Source organism: Heterocephalus glaber, unplaced genomic scaffold (genome assembly GCF_053883595.1).
Source record: "Heterocephalus glaber isolate CG9 unplaced genomic scaffold, H.glaber_assembly_v1.0 deba00001428, whole genome shotgun sequence".
Classification (NCBI taxonomy): Eukaryota; Metazoa; Chordata; class Mammalia; order Rodentia; family Bathyergidae; genus Heterocephalus; species Heterocephalus glaber.
Window position 1 is genome coordinate 95,236 of NW_028258293.1, and position 20,566 is coordinate 115,801.

General features: G+C 40.7%; 1 protein-coding gene across 9 annotated transcripts in view; it reads right to left on the reverse strand.

Annotated features, from left to right (window-relative positions):
* The window catches only part of Sirt3 (sirtuin 3), a 34,305-nt gene extending 13,741 nt beyond the window's left edge, over positions 1 to 20,564 (reverse strand). Inside the window, exons 1-5 of one of the 9 annotated variants that reach the window (XM_021264096.2) lie at positions 20,229 to 20,557; positions 16,231 to 16,419; positions 15,919 to 16,151; positions 14,472 to 14,572; positions 7,092 to 7,180 (exon numbers count right to left, since the gene is read on the reverse strand). In XM_021264096.2, coding sequence (XP_021119755.2) covers positions 7,092 to 7,180; positions 14,472 to 14,572; positions 15,919 to 16,151; positions 16,231 to 16,419; positions 20,229 to 20,557 — 941 coding nt within the window. Of the gene's footprint in view, positions 1 to 7,091; positions 7,293 to 14,471; positions 14,573 to 15,918; positions 16,152 to 16,230; positions 16,420 to 17,183; positions 18,743 to 20,228 lie in introns of those variants that run through there. The other 8 variants (XM_087211426.1, XM_021264095.2, XM_013074576.3 and 5 more) reach the window with 8 other exon arrangements.
* Between the last annotated feature and the right edge of the window lie 2 nt (positions 20,565 to 20,566).

Below are 20,566 nucleotides of genomic sequence, written 5' to 3' on the forward strand. Positions count from 1 at the left end.
TCAATCCCCTCCCCTCCCTTCAACCCCTCTTCCTCTCATTTACAAAAGCTTTGTTTGCATTTTTTCCTTCTTTTCTCATTTTTTTCCTTTTGCTTCCTTCCTTTCCCTCTCCACTCTCCTAGTGCCCTTTCCCATTTGAACATTTTCTTCCTATTTCACAATATCTATTACACATTTTGGTCCTTATTTACACTTTTAGTTTCTCACACCAGAGAAACAATGCAATATTTACATGTGTGTCCAACTTATTTCACTTAAGAGTATGGTCTCAAGATGCATCCATTTACCTAGAAATGTCTCAAGTTTATACTTCTTTATGGCTGAGTAGTGTATTTTAAAAACCACATCTTCTTTATCTATTCATCAGTTGGCCATTTGGGCTGTTTCCAAGATGTAGCTATTACAAACTGCTGCTATAAACATGGGTGTACATATATCCCCATGGTATGATGCTTTTCTGTCAGGAAAATATCAAGAAAGAGAATAGCTGGGTCAAATGAAACCTCTAGTATCAGTGAGAAATCTCCACACTGATTTCCACAGTGGTTGCCCCAGTCTACACTCCCAGCAACAGTGGAGAAGCGTTCTTGTTTTCCCCACTTGCCCACCAACATTTCTTAATAACACCCATTCTTTCTGGAGTGAGACAGAATCTCAGCGTTATTTTAGTTTGCATCTCTTGAATGACCAGTGATGTTGAACATTTTTTCATGTATTTATTTGCCATTTGTACTTCTTCATCTGAGAAGCATATATTCATTTCAGATGCCCATTTTTGGATTGGGTTAAGTTTGGGAGGTATGATTTTGTTGAGTTGTTTATACATTCTAAATATTAGTCTTTTGTCCGAGGAACAGCTGCTAAAAATTTTTTTTCCATTCTGTAAGCCGTTTCTCACTCTACTGGTGATTTCTTTTGCTATACTGGTGATTTCTTTTTAATAAGATCCTACTTGTTGATTCTTTGTAATATTTCCCATGCAATCAAGTTTTTGTTCATGAAGTCTTTGCTTACACCTGTCTTCAAGAGTTCTACCTAAATGCCCTTCCAGCTGGTTTAGTGTTTCTGGCTTTTTGTTTTGTTTTGTTTCTGTTTTAACATTTAGATCTTTGATCCATTTTGATTTTAGTTTACTGTATGGTGAGAGACATGGATCTAGTTTTACTTAATCTTTGGCATGTGAAAAGCCAGTTTTTCCAGCATCATTTATAAAGGAGGTTTTCTTTCTTCAGTGAAGGTGTTTAGCCCCTTTGTTGAAGATAAGGTGGCTGAATGTGTTTGGAGTTGTGTCTTCTAATCTGTTCCATTGATCTCCAGGTCTGTTTTTTGCCAGTACTATGCTGTTTTTAATTACAGTAGCTTTATAATATAATTTCAAGTCAGGGATCTGATGCCCCCCCCCATCTTGCCTTTGTTGCTCAGAATTGTTTTTACTATTCTAGGTCTTTTCCAGTTCCAAATGAATTTCAAGATTGTTTTCTCTAATATTGTGAGGTATGCTATTGGTATTTTGACCACAATTCCATTAAATTTGTATAGCAATTTTGACAGTATGGCCATTTTCACTGTTTTGGTTCTTCCTACCCAAAAGCAAGGGATATCTTTCCATTTTTTGATATCCTCTTCAATCTCCTTTTTCAGAGTAATGTAGTTTCCTTTCTTTCTTTTCTTTTTTTTTTTTTTTTGGTACTGGGGATCACACTCAGGACCTTGCGCTTGCGAGGCAGGTGGCAGAACCACTGAGCTAAATCCCCAGCCCTAGAGTACTGTAGTTTTCAATGTAAAGATCCTTCTTTTGTTAGATTGGTTCCTATTTCATCTTTTTTATGTTATTGTGAAAGATGTAGTTTTCCTAATTTCTCTTTCAATGAGTTTGGATTTGTGCACAGGAATGCTATTGATTTTTGAGTGTTCACTTTGTATCCAGCTACACTACTGAATTTGGTTATTAAATCTAGAAATCTTTTGGTGGAACTTTAGGGATGACTTTGGGAGAATTTCAATTTCTTTTTCTTTTTTTTTTTTGGTACCGGGGATCAAACTTGGGACTTTGCACTTGCAAGGCAGGCACCGGAACCACTGAGCTAAATATCTGGCCCAAATTTCAATTTCATTAAAGATTTTGAGAAGTAGTGGCATTAGATCGTCTCTAAATTTCTTGTAGAATTCAGCAGTTAATCCATCAGGACTTAGGCTTTTCTCTGTTGATAGGTTTTTCATTAAATCTTTAATTTTCTTGACTGATATTGGATTATTTAGAATTTTTATATCTTCTTGATTCAGTTTTGTTAATTCATATGTATCTAGGAATCGTCCATTTCTTCTGTGTTTTCCATCTTATTTGACTACAGGTTCTTGAAGTAGGTATTGATGACCTTCTGGATTTCTGCAGGATCTGTTGTGTTTTCACCCTTTTCATTCTTAATTGCATTATTTGAATCTTTTCTTTCCTTTTTTTGTTAAGGCTGGCTAGGTCTTTGTCAATTTTATTTAATCTTTCAAAGAACCAATTCTTCAATTCATTGATTCTTTGTACTGTTTTCTTAGTTTCAATTTCTGCTCTGATGTTTATAATTTCCTCCCTTGTATGCGCTTTGGGCTTGACTTGTTCTTCCTTTTCCAAAAGTTTGAAGTTCACCATTTGGTTATTTGAGCTCACCCTGTTTTCTTCACCACTATAAACTCACCAGTATAAATTACCTTCATAGGACTGCTTTCATTGCATCCTATAAATTGTGGTATGATGTACTGGCATTGTCATTTAATTGCACAAACTGTCTAATTTCTTCTTTAATTTCATCTGTGACCCACTGGTTTTTTGGGAGAGTGTTATTTACTTTCCATGTGTTTATGTAGCTTTTGTGGATTTGTAATTTCATTGCACTATGGTATAATATGCATGGATAATTACAATTCCTTTGCATTTACTTACACATGTTCTATGAACTAGTGTGTAGTTTATTTCGGAGAACATCCCATGTGCAGCTATCCCATGTGAGAAGAACGTGTATTCTGATGATGTACGGTAGAACACTCTGTAGACATCTACTAAACCCATTTGTTCACAGGTTTGGTTCAGTTCTAATATTTCATTGTTGATTTTTTTCTCTAGTTCATCTGTCTATTTGTGACAGTTGGATACTGAGATTCTCCATTACAATTGTGTTAGTGTTTATTTGATTTTTCATGTTCATTAATATTTATTTTATATAGCTGGGTGTGCCAGTATTTGGTGCATATATATTTATGACTGTTATCTCTTCCTCTTGGAGTTTTCCCTTAACAAGTATGTAGTGACCTTCTTTGTCTCTCTCAATCAGCCTTGACTTGAAGTTCACTTTGTCTACAAACAGAATAGTATCCCTACTTTTTCCTGGGTTTCTGTTGCATGGAGTATTGTTTTCAATCCTTTGACTTTCAGTCTATGAATTTCTTTCTGAGCTAAATGTGTTTCTTGTATGCAGAATATTGTTGGATCTTGTTTCCTTTTTTAAAAATTAATTTTATTGGTACATTTTAGGTATACAATATGATGACATTCATCATTGGGAATTTGTACCTTTACATAATATATCTTGACTCTTATTTTTTTCCCCATTCCCCTGCCCTCCCTTCAACCCCTCCACCTCTCCCTATTTACAAAGACTTTGTTTCCATTTCTTCCTTTTCTCATATTTATTCCTTTCCCTTCTTTCCTTTTCCCAACCCCTTCCACTTCCCCTTCAGACCTATTCTTTCCATTCACATTATCATACCTTTTGGTCCTTATTTACACTTTCAGTTTCTCACACCAGAGAAACTATTTGGTATTTACACATGTATGTCCTATTTATTTTCAATTAAGAGTATGGCCTCAATGTGCATCCATTTAGCTAAATTAGTCTCTAATTTCTCATTCTTTATGGCTGAGTAGTACTCCATTTTATAAGAAAAATGTTTTTTCTTTATCCAGTCTCCAGTTGATGGGCACTTGGGCTGTTTCCAAGTTTTAGCTATTACAAACTGCGCTGCTATGAACATGGGTGCACATATATTGCTGTGGTATGATTCCTTTAATTCTTTTGGGAAGATACCCAGTAGGGGAATAACTGGGTCAAATGGGACCTCTAATCCTAGTTCTTTAAGGTATCTCCATACTGATTTTCACAGTGTTTGCACCAGTCTACACTCCAACCAATAGTGGAGAAGGGTTCCTTTCTCCCCACAACCCTGCCAGCATTTGTTATTGGTTGATTTCTTGATAGTAGCCATTCTTTCTGGGGTAGGGTGGAATCTCAGTGTTGTTTTCATTTGCATCTCTCAAATGACCAGTGATGCTGAACATTTTTTTCATATGTTTATTTGCTATTTCTACTTCTTTGTCTGAGAAATGTCTGTTCATTTCAGATGCCCATTTTTGGATTGGATCTTTAAATTTGGGAGGTCTGATTTTTTTGAGTTCTATTTATATATTCTAGATAGTACACTTTTGTCTGAGGAATAGCTGGTAAAAATTTTTTCCCACATTGCGGGTTGTCTCTTCACACTGTTGCTGTGCAGAAGCTTTTTAATAAGAAGAGATGGTGATGGAAAAATTGGGTTTCAACTTGGCATAGATTAAAATTAGACCTATATCTCTCACCATGCACTAAACTAAAATCGAAATGGATCAAAGATCTAAATATTAAAACAGAAACACTAAACCAGCTGGAGGAGAGGTTAGGTAGAACTTTTGAAGACATTGGTGTAAGAAAAGATTTCATGAACAAAACCTCAGTCACACATGAACTAGCAAAAAGAAGCAACAACTGGATCTTGTTTCTTGATCCATCCTGACAGTCTGTTTCTTTTGATTAGTGAATTGAGACCATTTACATTGATGGTTATAAGTGATATCTACTGGATTGTCATATTATTTTCCTGTTGTTGGTTCCCTGTCCTTCTCCTCTGTCTTTCCCCTTAATTGTTTGCCTTGCCTGATGGATTCTTTCTATTGGTGTTCTTGGAACTGTAATCTCCATTATTTCTTTCTAAAATATCCTTAGAGGCCAGGCATGTGGCTCAGTGGTGCTGCACCTACCTGGTAAGCACAAGGTTCTGAGTTTGATCCCTGGTACCAGAAAAAACAAAATATCCTTCAGAACATATTGGAGAGCTGGTTTGGCGGTTATAAATTTCCTCAGTTGTTCTTTCTCACGGAAGTATCTTATTTCTCCATAGATTTTGAAAGATAGTTTTGTAGGGTACATCAATCTGGGTTGGAGGTTGTTTTCTTTGAGGACTTCAAATACTTCACTCCAAGCTCTCCTTGACCTCCTTGGGTTTGTGTAGAGAAGTCTACTGTGATTCTGATGGGCTTTCCTTTATAGGTGATTTTTTTTTCCTCTAACAGCTTTTAATATTCTGTTCCTCTGCTGAATTTCTGGAATCTTGATTATTATATGCCTTGATAAAGATTTATTATGGTCACGGCTAATTGGAGTTCTATATGACTCACTTATCTGTATGTAAAATTCTTTTTCAATGCTTGGGAAGTTCTCTGCCATTATTTCTGTGAACACATTGGTTTTTTTAATGTCTTTTTTTTTTTTTTTGGTACTGGAAATCTAACTCAGGGCTTTGCGCTTGCCAGGCAGGTGCTGAGCCACTGAGCTACATACCCAGCCCCTTTTTTATGTCATTTGAGCTGCCTCCTGCTTTTTCATTGACTCTGATTAATCTTATGCTGTTCTTCTTTGCATCATCTTGTATCTGTTCAATTGATTTTTCGTGGTCCCTTGCTATTTTTAAGAAATCTTTCTTTTCGTGATCACTAACCACAATCCTGTCTTCTAGATCTGATATTTTGCCCTCACATTGGCTCATTCTGCTGCATATACTTTCAGTGGAATTTTTTTTTCAGTACTGGAGATTGAACTCAGGACCTTACACTTGTGAGGCAAGTGCAGAGCCACTGAGCTAAATCCCCAACCCTTCAATGGAATTTCTAATCTCCTGGATATCTGTTTAAATCTGTTTCATGGATTCCATTTCTTTATGTTGGGCATTCATCATTTTCCTAAGCTCCTCTATTTTTTTTTATCTGTGTCTACACTAGATTCACCGAGCAAGTCTTTCATTTTGATCGTCATCTCCTTTTTCACCTGAGAAATTATTTCTGATATGATTTTCTTTATAACCTCATTCATCTGGGTTTTTTGTTTGTTGGTTTTCTACTGCTGCTAACATTTCAGAAAATTCAGATGGTGGCTTCTGATTTCTTCTATCTCATTGACCCTGACTTGTCCTAGGTGGGCTGGAGGTCTGGATTTTCCTTTTGCTTCTGTGTCTTGTCATTTTCTATTTTTTTAAGTTTTAATTTGTCTTCTGTATTGATGCTTATAAATTGCTTATGGTGGATAACTTTACCATTAGTATCTAGGTTTTCCTAGGAAATGTCTATTACTCAGGAATGTCTTCCAGGTATAGCTGGCTCGTGGCCTTTGTGTCTGTCCCAAGATCCTACCTTCACAATTTATTAGGGATGCGAAGTTGCTATTTGACCCAGTCCTTTGGTACTGGACTATGGTGATGACTTTGACCCCAGACAATCCCAGTGTTGTCATACGAGAGAGAACAACTGATTACAACAGGTATAACACCCCGGCTATAGTAGTACAATTAGCAATAATAGTATCATCAAGTACAGCCTAGAAACGGACAAAGTGTGGTAACTATTAAATTGGTAACTTTAACCATAGAAGCAAAATCTACAGTTATATAACAAAACCCAACATAAACCATGAACTTGCATGCAGTGAGTTTCCCCTTAGAAGAGTGATTTTTACCCTGGTGGGTGTGGATTTAAGAAGGACAGGGGAACAAATATAGAGATAAATGAAGAGAAATATAGTAGAAGCAAGGCTGAAAGACAACGGATGATCATCCAAGCTTTGAAAACTGGAGAAAAAGACCAGAGAGAAAGGTTGAAAGAGAAAGCAAAAGAATATCTAAATGAACCAGAAAGACTGGAGACAATGTTCACTCACACGAAAATATGAAAAATTCAAAGATAGTTAAGGAAAGAGAGAAAAAAGACGAACAACAAAAAAAGTAATAATAAAAGTAAAAACCTGAGTCGCACAGAAACCGCCGAATCAGCCCACACCCCGGCAGCAATCGCTCCTCTGGCCTCTTCTCTGTACAGCCACCTGATTCCACACTACAAAGACACAGAGGACACCAGACCACCAGACCACTGTACTGGGTAAGTTGGAGTCATCTTCACCTCCCATCAGGACCGGGTCTATCTTCAGGGGAACGGCAGCTGGAACCTGCAATACAACTCTGCAGAGTTCAACCCTACAGGAGGACAGGGAGCTCAACTTGGGACTTGCAGCCAGAAATCAGCCTGAATCTCATGGGTCTGTGACTGGCTTGCTGAGACTCATTGACTTATATCTGCACACTGCTACCAACATTGTCTATTGTGACAGCAGAGACATACCCTGAAAGAGGCCTTTCATTATCATTGTTATTTTTTATTCCCAAAATTAGTATTATTAGTTTGGGTTTTTTTCTCTTTTCTTTTCTTTTGCTCCTCTTATCTTTAATTTTTTTCCCTACTCTTCGCAAATACTTGTTTTTCTCTCCTTTTATTCTTTTCATTTCTTCTTTCTTTTCTCTTTCCTTTCTCTCTCTCTTACACTCACTCTCGCTCTCCCACATTGTTTATCTTCCCTTTTTGTCCCTGTTTTGGTCCTCATTTGGAGTTCTTATTTTCCTATTATTCTCTTTTTCCTTCTCACCTGTGTCCTCTGGCCACACTGCTAACCTTCCCCTATCCTTCTTCCCATCTATCCCTCCCTCCCCAACCCCTTCTAACTCCCCATCCCAAAGGGTAAAGATGTTATATTGAAGAGTTTATTCACTATATGTTGGGCTGGTCCTCGATCTTGATTTAAATCACGCAGCTAAAGGTGATAGATTAATAACTACCACAAAATGTCATTTTCCAAGATGTACCTGATGCAGTGGTGTTGCTGATTGTGTCACTTGGGCTAAGGTGTGGGTATTGATCTAGTCAATGAACCTTCCTAGCATAAGGAAAATGAGATAGCCTTAGAGTCATTAGAGACTCAAAACTTAAAGACCAGCTATATCTGGAAGACAACTCTGAGAAGCAATCATTCCATAAGGGTTCTAACTACAAGCAACAAAGATATCTACCATAAGCAATTTCAAACTATCAACCCAGGAGTTAAACCAAGGACAGTATAAAAAAAAATATGAGAAGACATTTAAGCAAGGCACAAACTCAGACTTCCACCCTACCAAGGGTAAATCCCAAGGGAAATGAGATGGAAAAGTCCCATAACCAAACACCTGGATACCCTGAACTGATAGCACAGGAAGTAACAAAACAGATGAATGAGGCTCTAGAAAAATTCAAAGCAGAAATAATCTCCCAGATATCTACAGAGATGGTAAGCAGAGTGAAAGACATGATTAGAGGATCTAGAACAGAAACAGATAAAAAAAATAGATGAGCTCAGAAACGTGCTGGAAGCCATGAATATCCAGCATAAGAAAGAAATGGAAACTATGATCGTCCAACATAAGAAACGGAATCCATGAAACAGATTCAAACAGATATTCAGGAGATCAAAAACTCCATTGAAAGTATCCACAGCAGATTAAGAGAATCTGAAGATAGAATATCGATATAGAAGAGAGAATCACAGTTAGAGACCATGAAAATAGAGATTTCTTAAAAATAGTAAGGGACCACGAGAAATCAATCCAACAACTGCTAGACAATGCAAAGAAAAAAAACATAAGACAGATAGGGGTCCATGAAAAAACAAGAGAAAGCACAATTGACATAAAAAAAACTGTTCACAGAAGTAATAGTGGAAAACTTCCCAGACAGAGGTAGAGAACTGGACATACAGATAAGTGAGGCATATAGAACTCCAACTAGGCATGATCAAAAAAAATCTACATCTAGACATATAATAGTCAAGATCTCAGAAACCCAACAGAAAAACAAAATCCTACAAGCAGTTAGAGAACAACAAATCACCTACAAAGGAAAGCCCATCAGAATCACAGCAGACTTCTCAACACAAACCCTCAAGGCAAGGAGAGCCTGCAGTGAAGTATTTCAAGCCCTAAAAGAAAATAACTTCCAACCTAGACTGTTGTATCCTGCAAAATTATCTTTCAAAATCGATGGGGAAATTAGATACTTCCACGACAAAGAACACCTGAGAAATTTCATGAACACCAAACCAACACTACAAGCAATTCTAAACAATATCCTAGAAAAAAGCAATGAAGGCCACAAGTCCATGAGGCTCAACAGAGGGAAGCCACCAGGCAAGGTAAGACACTAAAGGGAAAGGGGGAAAAAACAAGAAATAAAAGAGCCAACAAAAGTAAAACATCATGACAAGGATAAATCAATATTGATCAATTATAACCATCAATGTTAATGGCCTCAATTCACCAATCAAAAGAAATAGACTGACAGAATGGATTAAAAAGCAAAATCCAACAATATGCTGTATACAAGAAACACACCTAACTCAAAAAGAAACTCATAGACTGAAAGTAAAAGGATGGAAAACAGTTCTCCACACCACAGGAACCCAGAAGAAAGCAGGGGTAGCAATCTTATTTGCAGACAAAGTAGTAGACCACATGCTAGCTCATAGGACATGTCTAAGTAAGTGTAAAAGAATAGAAGTTACCCCCTGTATATTATCAGACCATCGTGCAATAAAATTGGAGATCAATAACATAAGAAACCGCAAAACCCCAACAAACACATGGAAACTGAATAACACCCTCTTGAACAACCAATGGGTCACAGAAGTAATTAAAGAAGAAATTAAACAGTTTCTACAAATAAATGAAAATGCCAGTACAACATACAGGAATCTATGGAACACAATGAAAGCAGTTCTACGAGGGAAATTCATAGCAGTGAATGCCCATGTTAGGAAAACAGAGAAAACTCAGATAAATAACCTAATGCAGAACCTCAAGCTCCTAGAAAAAGAAGAGCATAATGAATCCAAAGCTCGTACAAGAGAGGAAATTATAAAGATCAGGGCAGAAATCAATGCAATGGAGACTAAGAGAACAACACAAAAAATCAATGAATCAAAGAGTTGGTTTTTTGAAAGAATAAATAAAATCGATAAACCTTTAGCCAACCTTATCAAAAAAAGGCACAAATGCATGCAATTAAGAATGAAAAAGGTGAAGTCACAACAGATCCAACAGAAATCCAGAGGATCATCAATACCTACTTTGAGAAACTCTACTCCAATAAAATGGAAAACACAGAAGAAATGGGCAGATTCTTAGATACATACGAACTGCCAAAGTTAAATGAAGAAGATATAGATATTCTAAACACCCCAATTACAATGAGTGAAATTGAAAATGTAATAAAATATTGACCAACAAAGAAAAGCCCAGGTCCTGATGGTTTCACTGCTGAATTGTACAAGACATTTAAAGAAGAACTAATGCCGTTACTCTTTAAACTCATCAAGGAAATTGAAAGGGAAGTAATACTTCCAAATTCATTCCTGGTAGCAAGTATTACTCTGATTCCAAAACCAGGGAAAGACTCAACCCAAAAAGAGAACTACAGGCCAATCTCCCTAATGAACATAGATGCAAAAATCCTCAACAAGATACTGGCAAACAGAATACAGAGGGTCATCAAGAAGATCATACACCCTGACCAAGTCAGATTTATCCCAGGGATGCAAGGATGGTTCAACATCTGTAAATCAATAAATGTAATACACCATATTAACAGAGTCAAGGACAAAACCATATGATCATCTCAACAGATGCAGAAAAAGCATACGACAAAATCCAACACCCATTCATGATAAAAACCCTACAGAAAATTTGAATAGAAGGTCTTTACTTAACCTGATTGAGGCTATCCATGAAAAACCAACAGCCAACATCATACTAAATGGTCAATAACTGAAAACTGTCATGCTAAAATCAGGAACAAGACAATGATGCCCACTATCACCACTCCTGTTCAATATAGTTCTGGAAACAGTAGCCACAGCAAAAAGAGAAAGAAATAAAAGGAATAAAGATAGGAAAGGAAAAAGTTAAACTGTCATTATTTGCTGACAATATGATACTTTACATAGAAGACCCAAAAAACTCTGCCAAAAGACTTCTAGACTTAATTGATAGATTCAGTAGAGTAGCTGGATACAAGGTCAACATTCAAAAACCAATAGCCTTCTTGTATACAAATAACAGACTCACTGAGAGAGAAATTAGGGAAACAATTCCTTTTACAAAAGCATCCAAAAAAATGAAATATCTAGGAATCAATCTAACAAAGGAAGCAAAAGACCTCTACACTGAAAACTACAGCACTCTGAAAAAAGAGATGGAAGAGGATACAAGAAAATGGAAAGACATCCCTCGCTCCTGGGTAGGAAGAACCAATATAGTGAAAATGGCCATACTTCCAAAACTACTACATAGATTCAATGCAATGCCAATTGAAATTGCAGCAATATACTTCACAGAACTAGAGAAAACAATCCAAAAATTCATTTGGAACCATAAGAGACCTAGAATAGCTAAAGCAATTCTAAGCAACAGAGACATGGGCTGTGGGTATCACAATCCCCAACTTGAAACTATACTACAAAGGCACTGTGATAAAATCAGCATGGTACTGGCAAAGGAACAGACCTGAGGATCAGTGGAATAGATTAGAAAATCCAGAAACAACTCCAGACATGCTCAGCCACCTCATCTCTGACAAAGGATGGAGGAAAGATAGCCTATTTAATAAATGGTGTTGGAAAAACTGGATTTCAACCTGCCAGAGACTAAAACTAGACCCATACCTATCACCATGCACTAAACTAAGATTGAAGTGGATTAAAGATATAAATATTAAGACAGAAACACTAAACTTGCTGGAAGATAAGTTAGGTAGAACCCTTGAAGACATTGGCATAGGAAAAGACTTCATGAACAAAACCTCAGCAGCACAGGAACTAGCACAAAGAATCAACAACTGGGATCTCATCTTATTAAAAAGTTTCTACACTGCAAAAGAAACCACCAACAGAGCTAACAGACAACCTACAATATGGGAAAAAAATTTTAGCAGCTGTACCTCAGACAAAGGACTACTATCTAGAATATATAAAGAATTGAAAAAAATCAGACCCCCCCCAAATTCAAAGACCCAATTCAAAAATGAGCATCTGAAATGAACAGACATTTCTCAGACAAAGGAGTAAAAGCAGCAAACAAATATATGAAAAAATGTTCAACATCACTCGTCATTTGAGAGATGCAGATGAAAACAACACTGAGATTCCACCTCACCCCAGAAAGAATGGCTGCTATCAAGAAATCAACCAATAACAAATGCTGGCAGGGTTGTGGGGAGAAAGGAACCCTTCTCCATTGTTGGTGGGAGTGCAGACTGGTGCAACCACTGTGGAAGTCAGTACGGGGATACCTCAAAGAACTAGGACTAGAGGTCCCATTTGACCCAGCTATTCCCCTACTGGGTATCTTCCCAAAAGAATTAAAAGAATCATACCACAGCGATATATGTGCACCCATGTTCACAGCAGCACAGTTTGTAATAGCTAAAACTTGGAAGCAGCCCAAGTGCCCATCAACTGGAAACTGGATAAAGAAAATGTGGTTTTTTATAAAATGGAGTACTACTCAGCCATAAAGAATGAAAAACTAGAGTCATTTATAGCTAAATGGATGCATATTGAGGCCATACTTTTAAGTGAAATAAATAGGACACACATGTGTAAATACCAAATAGTTTCTCTAGTGTGAGAAACTGATAGTGTAAACAAGAGTTAAAATGATTAAAATGAATAACTGATAATTTGAAATAGGAAAAAAGGTCCAAAGACAAAGGAGTGAAGGGAGGGAAACGGGAAAGATAAAGAGGGAAAGGAAAAACTATGAGAAAAGAAAAAATAAATGGAAATGATGTCTATGTAAATAGGGAAGGGTGGAGGGGGTGAAGGGCACACAGGTAATGGGGGAAAAAAATAAGAACCAAGATCCATTATGTACAGGTACAAACACCCAATGATAAATGTAAACGAATTGCATACCTAAAATGTACCAATAAAAGAACTAAAACCAAAACAAAACAAAACAAAAAGTAAAAACCTAAACAACCAAAAACAAAACAGAAAAAGGAAAACAAAACAAACAAACCAACAAATAAAATTCCTCTGGTGTCCACAGTTCTATGGTAGTATCCAAGTCAGAGCCCAAATGTGTGCTAAGTAACCCTGCCAAGTCTGCAGTATGATTATTGCTGGGTGCAGGCCTGATCTTGGCCTCTGGATGTAGGGGCTGAGGCCAGAGTCTTCAGCCAGCAACTTTCTGAATGTCCCTCAGCGGCCCACCCACATCTCCTTATCCTCTGTCCCTCTCCCAGTTGCTGTGGAACCCTCAGAGACAGCCCAAGGCTGCTCCCAGTCCCGTGTACAATTGGTCCCTCCTGGCCCTTGCACAACCTCCTCTGTTCCACTCCACTAGCATGTCTCTCTCCTCTCTGACACCCCTGGAAGCAGTATAGGGGAGTGCTGTTGGCTGACTCAATCACCCTGTTGCCACTGTGAGACAGCCAAAGGCTGCTCTAGTCCCACTTCTCTCTCTTTTCTCCTGCCATTGGGAGCAGGGTGGGTGGAGTGCTGACTTCCCACTCATTACCCCACTGTGGGGCAAGGCTTCTGGGGTCCTTTGTCTCTCCTCTCTCATGACACTGGGAGCAGGGCAGGAGGAGTGGTGCTGTTCCACGCAATACCTTCATCTCCACTGCTGCAGTTCCTAACCTTGTTGTCCTGTTCTATTATTGACCCTTCAATGCCTACTGTTCCATTCTTGAAACACCCATAACAATGGAGTATAATAAAATTTTTTCTCTTCAAACTCTTATTCCCTGAATTTTTGTAGGCAACATATATGAATTTCATGCAAAAATTCAAAAATATTGCATTCTTGGCAGAAATTGGTTAATTATAAAATTACAAACATCAAAAAATGCCCCATAATAGCTGAATGGCTATGATCTTCTACAAGTAGTAAGAAGAGTTAGCAAAACTGCAGAAGATATCCATGAAGTTCTGTGCAGGAAAAAGCAATCACAGAATAAGTTCAATATGTTCCATACCTGAAAGCAGTTACATGTCTGCACACAGATACACAGTTCGTGTTTACAGATAAAACCCTGAAATAGTACACACCAAATTGTTGAAGGCAGGCAGTAGAAATTGGCTGAAGGGAGATTTGCTCTCACTACATGTGTTACTTTTCAAAACTAAAAATAAAGAGAAATATCTTCACACCCATACTGTTCTGTTGCCTTTCCAACGTGATGCTTATACAATACCACATTCACATCTCACCTCTGCCAAGAACTACAGAAGGGAGGAACTCTCCGTGGGGTAACTCACCCAGAAATCCTCCTCTGGGAAGGACCTTCGACAGACAGTGCAGGTGGCTGAGGCAAAGGTTCCGTGAGCTTCAACCAGCTTTGAAACTGGGATGCCAGACACTGAAATTCAAACCAAAACTTGGTGTTGCAACCTCCGTAGGCCATGCAAGTCCAAACATACAACTTCTGAGTGTGGCAGGCCTTTTGGAAGGGACCTCAGCCCCTCAGCGGTGCCTGCTATCACTGCCTGTGTCACCAATACACAACTCTACACCCATCAGGATGATGCACGGGGCAGAGGCTCCCAGTGGAGATTAACCACTCTAAAACAAAGTCTTGTCAACCTTGTCCATGCCACTGTACATTAGGCAAGGCCCCAGCAAGCTCTTCACTAGATGCCCAGCCTGGCCAGCACCATCATGAATGCCACATATGGTTCCCATGTGACACAGATATAGCCAAGAGGCCATCTCAGCCTGACCCCTACAACACTGAGGAACAATGACTTTTTAGTGTGGTAAGAGTAGCAGAGCTGTTTAAGACTTTTTCTTTGAGATACCCACTGATGGATCTGCTTTAAAACAATCTGGGGAGGGCCGGGGATTTAGCTCAGTGGTTCCGTCGCCTGCCTCGAAAGCACAAGTACCTGAGTTCGATCCCCGGTACGAAAAAAACAAAAAAAAAAGCAAACAAACAAACAGAAAAACAATCTGGGATAAGGGAGAAGGTTGGGAGAACACAGATGAACAAGCACTGGCTATGTATCAGTAATGAACAGAGCAAAAGGACTTGAGGGTTCTTTGAACTATTTTTATTTGCTCAATATTTCTCTCTCTCGTTCTCTCTTTTGTTGTTGTTTTGTTTTTGGAGACAGGGTCTCACTATGTAGTTTTTTTTTTTTTTTTTTTGGTACCGGGGATTGAACTCGGGTCCTTGAGCTTGCGCAGCAGGCGGCAAAACCACTGAGCTAAATCCCTGGGCCTTCTCACTATGTAGTTCAGACTGGCCTTGAACTCACTATGTAGCACAGGTTAGTTTCCAACACACAGCAATCCTCCTGCCTAAGCCCCCCAAGTGCTGGGATTACAGGCATGAGCCACGATGCCTGGCCACTCAATATACTTCTTTCTTTTTTTTTTTTTTTTTTGGTACCAGGGATCTAACTCAGGTCCTCGTGCTTGCGCAGCAGGTGGCGAAACCACTGAGCTAAATCCCCAGCCCACTCAATATATTTCTTAAAAGAAAAAAAAAAAACAGATCAGCAAAATAATGTCAAATTTAGTTCTGCCCCAAAAGCACTGCCCATTAAGTTTGAAGGAGAAAAGCCCATAGGGAGGTCCAGAAGTAGCCTTGAACACTGAGAAGAGGCAAATGTTGAGTCAAAATGGCCCCAAGCATGAAGTGTGCAGTAGGCCCAACCCTACCAGAAACAGGCAGACAACATACAATGGGAACAAAGGGCTCACCTCTCTCAAGTCCATCAATGTTCTGGGTATAGAGCCGCAGAAGCAGGCCCTTGTCATGGAGCAGCCTGAAGAAGTAATGAATAATATTGGGCCGATAGTTCCCAGGGTACAGCTCTTTGGCCAAAGTGAAAAAGGGTTTGGGGTTATGAGAGAAAAATTCGAGCTCAAAAATGGCCTCTGGGTATGGGATGTTGTACTGCTGGAGGTTGCTGTAGAGGCCACTCCCTGGAGATCTGTAGAGAGAAAAGAGACCTGAGCCCTTCCTGAGAGAGCAGGGAAGTGGCATCAGCTGGGAAACACAGAGCTAGCTACCTGAAGTCCGGAATGCCACTGGGTGTGCTGATTCCAGCACCCACCATGACCACCACTCTCTGGCAGGCTCTGGTCCGAATCAGCTCAGCTACATCCTGCAGGGAAAACTTCTTCTCACTGTTGCCTCTGCTTCCAAAAATCCCTGAAGCACCTACAGAAAGAGATATGGACCTTCTTCTACCTGTAATACTGACAGCAAGAGCAGAAGAGAAAGGCAACAGACAACAGTCAGTCTCCTGCTGGCAAGAACAAGCCCACTTTCACCCTTCCCACCAGTTATGCACTTCAGTGTCCCACAATAACCACTTTTCTTATCGTGATAACTACTGGATAAAACAGAAGGTAGCCTTGAATCGGAAATCAAGACTTACATGGAGGCAAAAAATTCTGATTTATGGGCACTATGTAAGTCAGGAAAGCTGGACTTCACAGTTCTGTCATCAAAGGCCAATACTGTGGAGAACAGGGTCCCAGACCAAAGGCTTAAGTCAGGGTCTAGAGCATCTGAGGGGAATCTTGGCACATTCCCAGCAGAGCTGCACACCCTAATGTGTACAATATTCAGTGACATTTGAAGAAAATTAAAATTCTCAGACTTTACACTAAATATTACTGGGATAAAAGGTGAGCTCTAGAGACCATTTCAGAAACACCCACCCCCTGACAGCTAGGGGCTCAAACTGCTGCAGCAGTTCATCTTCAATGTTGGCAGCTGGGAGCACATATTACTCAACTGCCAACATGACACAATCAGGTAAGGCCAAGGGTACAGTTAGCATTCAGGTCACCTTCAGAAGCTGGCAGCCACAATTAAGAGTATGAAATAGTCATTTACAGGAAAGGAATGCAAAACACACACACACACACAAACCCAAGTCACAGGCTGGGAGAGGAAGAGGAAGAAAACAAAAGCCATACAAAACAACACAATCGGCAGGAGCATTTGAAAATACCCCTCTGATCAGAAGGCTGAGACAAGAGGATCGCCGGGAGATCGAGGCCAGCCTGGGCTTCATAGTGAGTTCAGGGCCAGCCTGAACTACAAAGGGAGACCCTGCCTCAAAAAAACCAAAAAGCCATAGGGGCTGGGGATTTATCTCACTGGTGCCACACCTGCCTCACAAGCACAAGGTCCTGAATTTGATCCCCAGTACCGAAGGAAAAAAAAAATACCCCTCTGAATCCTGCAGCCAGAGAAGCACAAGTACTGCAGCTTCCTGTGGCCCTTGAAGGTCTCCTGGGCCTACAGTCTCACCTTTTAGGACCCTCACAGCATCTAACCAAGCTACACATGTCTCCATCACCCTGATGACTTGCCCTGAGTTCAGGCACTGGTGCCTTTCTAATCCCCATGAATACCCAGAAGATACAACCCCTAAGCCCATTCTTCCATTAGATAGCCCTTGATGACCCTCTTCAACATAGTTTCTGTCTGCCACATGGACCCTTCCACTCTGACAGGAAGTGATTCAATAATCAATCTCACAGCTCCCCAAATAGAGGATTACTCTAAAACTAACATAGACATAATAGAGGCAACTAAGCCAGGCATGGCAGCAAAAAGCTGTATTCCCAGCATTCAGGAGGCTGAGGCAGGAGGATTGCTGTGTGTTTGAGGCCAGCCTGGACTACATGTGATACCTTGTCTCAGGGGGGAGGCTGAAGGGTGAAGGCCAGGCAACTAAGAACATTTCTTTTATTCGTCAGAAATGAAGATACTAAAAGCACATCTATAGCTACATCAGAACAATTCAGAGCCTGTCTTCTAGGAGGATGATCCTAATGCAGTGGTTGCTCTTTTGTCTCTTTCTTTTACTCCTTATAAAACCAACACCGCAAAATCTCTTGAAATATCTACTTTACACCCTGCTGCCTCAGATTCCTCTAAACCTCTCTGTTCCCTACAGCAGTCCAGTGTCAGTCCAGCACATCCTATTCCAGTGATAGTTTTAATCCCATTATTCCCCCTTGTGAACCCCTTGTTTCAGCCAAACAAAAGGTTGCCCTCTTATATATGCTCTAAACTCTAGTGTTCCCAAACAGCCCTTTCCCCACTCAGCATACTCTGCCTGAAAAGACCTTTCCCTGCTTTAGAATGCCCCAATCTCACAGGGTCAAGGCCAGGATCAAATGCCATGTCCTTGCTAAATTCCACTAGAAATAACTGGCAACAGAACTGGCTCGCCGCTCCTTCCTGTCACCCCATTCCCTCACTGCAGCTGCAATGCATAGCTCCCTCATCCATGATGAGTCAGTGATAGTGACACTCAGGGACCTGTTTGCTGCCCACAGACCAGTGTGCAGTCCTTGTGCATCCCTCTGTGTAGTCACTTCTCTCAACATACAAAGAATTCATCTTTGAAAGATGTGTCCCATGATAACAGCAGGTATACCATGCAGGGCTGAGGGCACAAAAAGGGACTTGAGTCTTTGAAACACCTTGATGTGGTTTTGTGGTGCTGGGGATGGAGGCAAATTTCTTCCACTGAACTACATTCCCAGCCCCAACTCTTAAGAGTCTTCTTACAGCAGGGAAGAACACTTCCTCTCCATGAACACGTAGAAATGGCCACAGGCTCTGAGAAGGCTCTGCCACATCAAAGGTACCACAAAAGGCCAAGGACCCTCTTCTGAGGACAAGCTGATGAAACCTCCAAAGGGGCCAATGAAAACTAGTCAGTCAAGAATGAAAAAAGGAAAGCCTCAGCTCTAAAACCACCCTTACACCTATTAAATACCCTACTTCACACAGCATTAAGAATATCTATTTGCATACAACCCTCACCCAAACATTATTTTGAGTTCTAAATGCAAACCATTATGAGAAATACATAAGGAACAAAAGAAAAGTTATTAGCATTGTTGAGTACCAACCAATTGCTAGGTATTACACAGGACACTAGAAGTGTATTTTTCATTTATCTATTTAAGTAAAATGGTTATGAGTCACTGAAAAACATGGACAATGCTTTATAAAAGGAAGAATATACTTAAGGTGTATGACTAAACGTATATACTATATGGTATTAAAGTTCCTAGGAGTAGAAGGCCCTGAGACAGGCATGGGTGCTGCCCAAGAGACACTGTGCAAAGAGACACAAAGGATGAATCCGCACAATAGGCCCAAACTCTACAATCAAGGGGCAGAAGAAATTCCAAACTGCAGAAAGCCAGACTGCCCACTCCTCACAGGCAACCTCCTATCTCATGTCAGGGTGGCAGCAAGGGTTTAATGACAGCCAGCCAGTCCTGCAGATAATGGCTGATATCAGAACTGTCTGCTTGGATAGAAGTGTCTGTCCTGGTCCCTGCTCCATCCCCACCACCCAAACAGATGGCACAAGGCTGACTGAAGGTATCCTGCATGAACATCTTTTTATTACTCTTCAGTATGCATCAGGAAACTGTACCATTACGTAAATGTTCACCCACGTAGGACGTTTTTTTCCTAATAACTGCGGGTCCTACAATGTTTTCCGTATGGACGCTGAGTTCCTAAGTAAGGACCCTAGGCTGAGGGTGTCGCTCAAAAGTAGAGCGTTTGCAAAGCATGGAGGGGGCAGGCCTGGGTTTGAGCTTCAGCACTGGGGTTAGGTGTAACTACTGTGCAGACGGGTGTGACGACCTGCGGGTGGCAGCATTAGCTGCACAACCTTATGAAGGGCAACTAAGACGTTCAACGTTTACCTCAGACCCAGAAACTTATCCAAACAGCGAGATTTATATTTTTTAAAAAACAAGGTTGTGGTGACACCGTTATCTGTAAAAACTAGAGATCAAAAGCCATTTCAACAAGAGAATGATAAACTATGAAACGTCCCAACAACGGCCTGCCAGAGCCCAGCACAAGGACTGCGCTATAATGGGAGCAGCCACAAGATAGGAAGGAACCAGGGACCACGCCTGGTCACTGCTCGCCCTTTCACACAAGGCCAACAGCTGGGGCCGAGGGGCCTCGTCCTTCCCCGGCTTCCCCTGGCCAGGCCCAGCCTACTCACCTCCCGGGGCCCCACGGCCCGAGAGCTGACAGAGCCCGCCGGCCCCACCGCGCCACGGGGCCCCACTGCGCCATGACACTCAGCCGCGCAAGCGCGTCCAGGAGCACCACGTGGCGCCGCGCCCCGGCCCCTGCGCCCGGCCTGTCAGCGTGGCCCACTGTTCTTAGACCTCCTAGGCCCCATCCCGCCCCCGGCCTGGTGCACCGGAAGCCCGGCCTGAGCCCGAGAGAGAATTTCGCCCCGGTGGCTGAGGAGCGCAGTTCCCATGAAGACTGGCGCGCGCGGAGACTGGCGCGCGCGGAGACTGGCGGCCGCGGCACTCCCGGCATGCCTAGCGC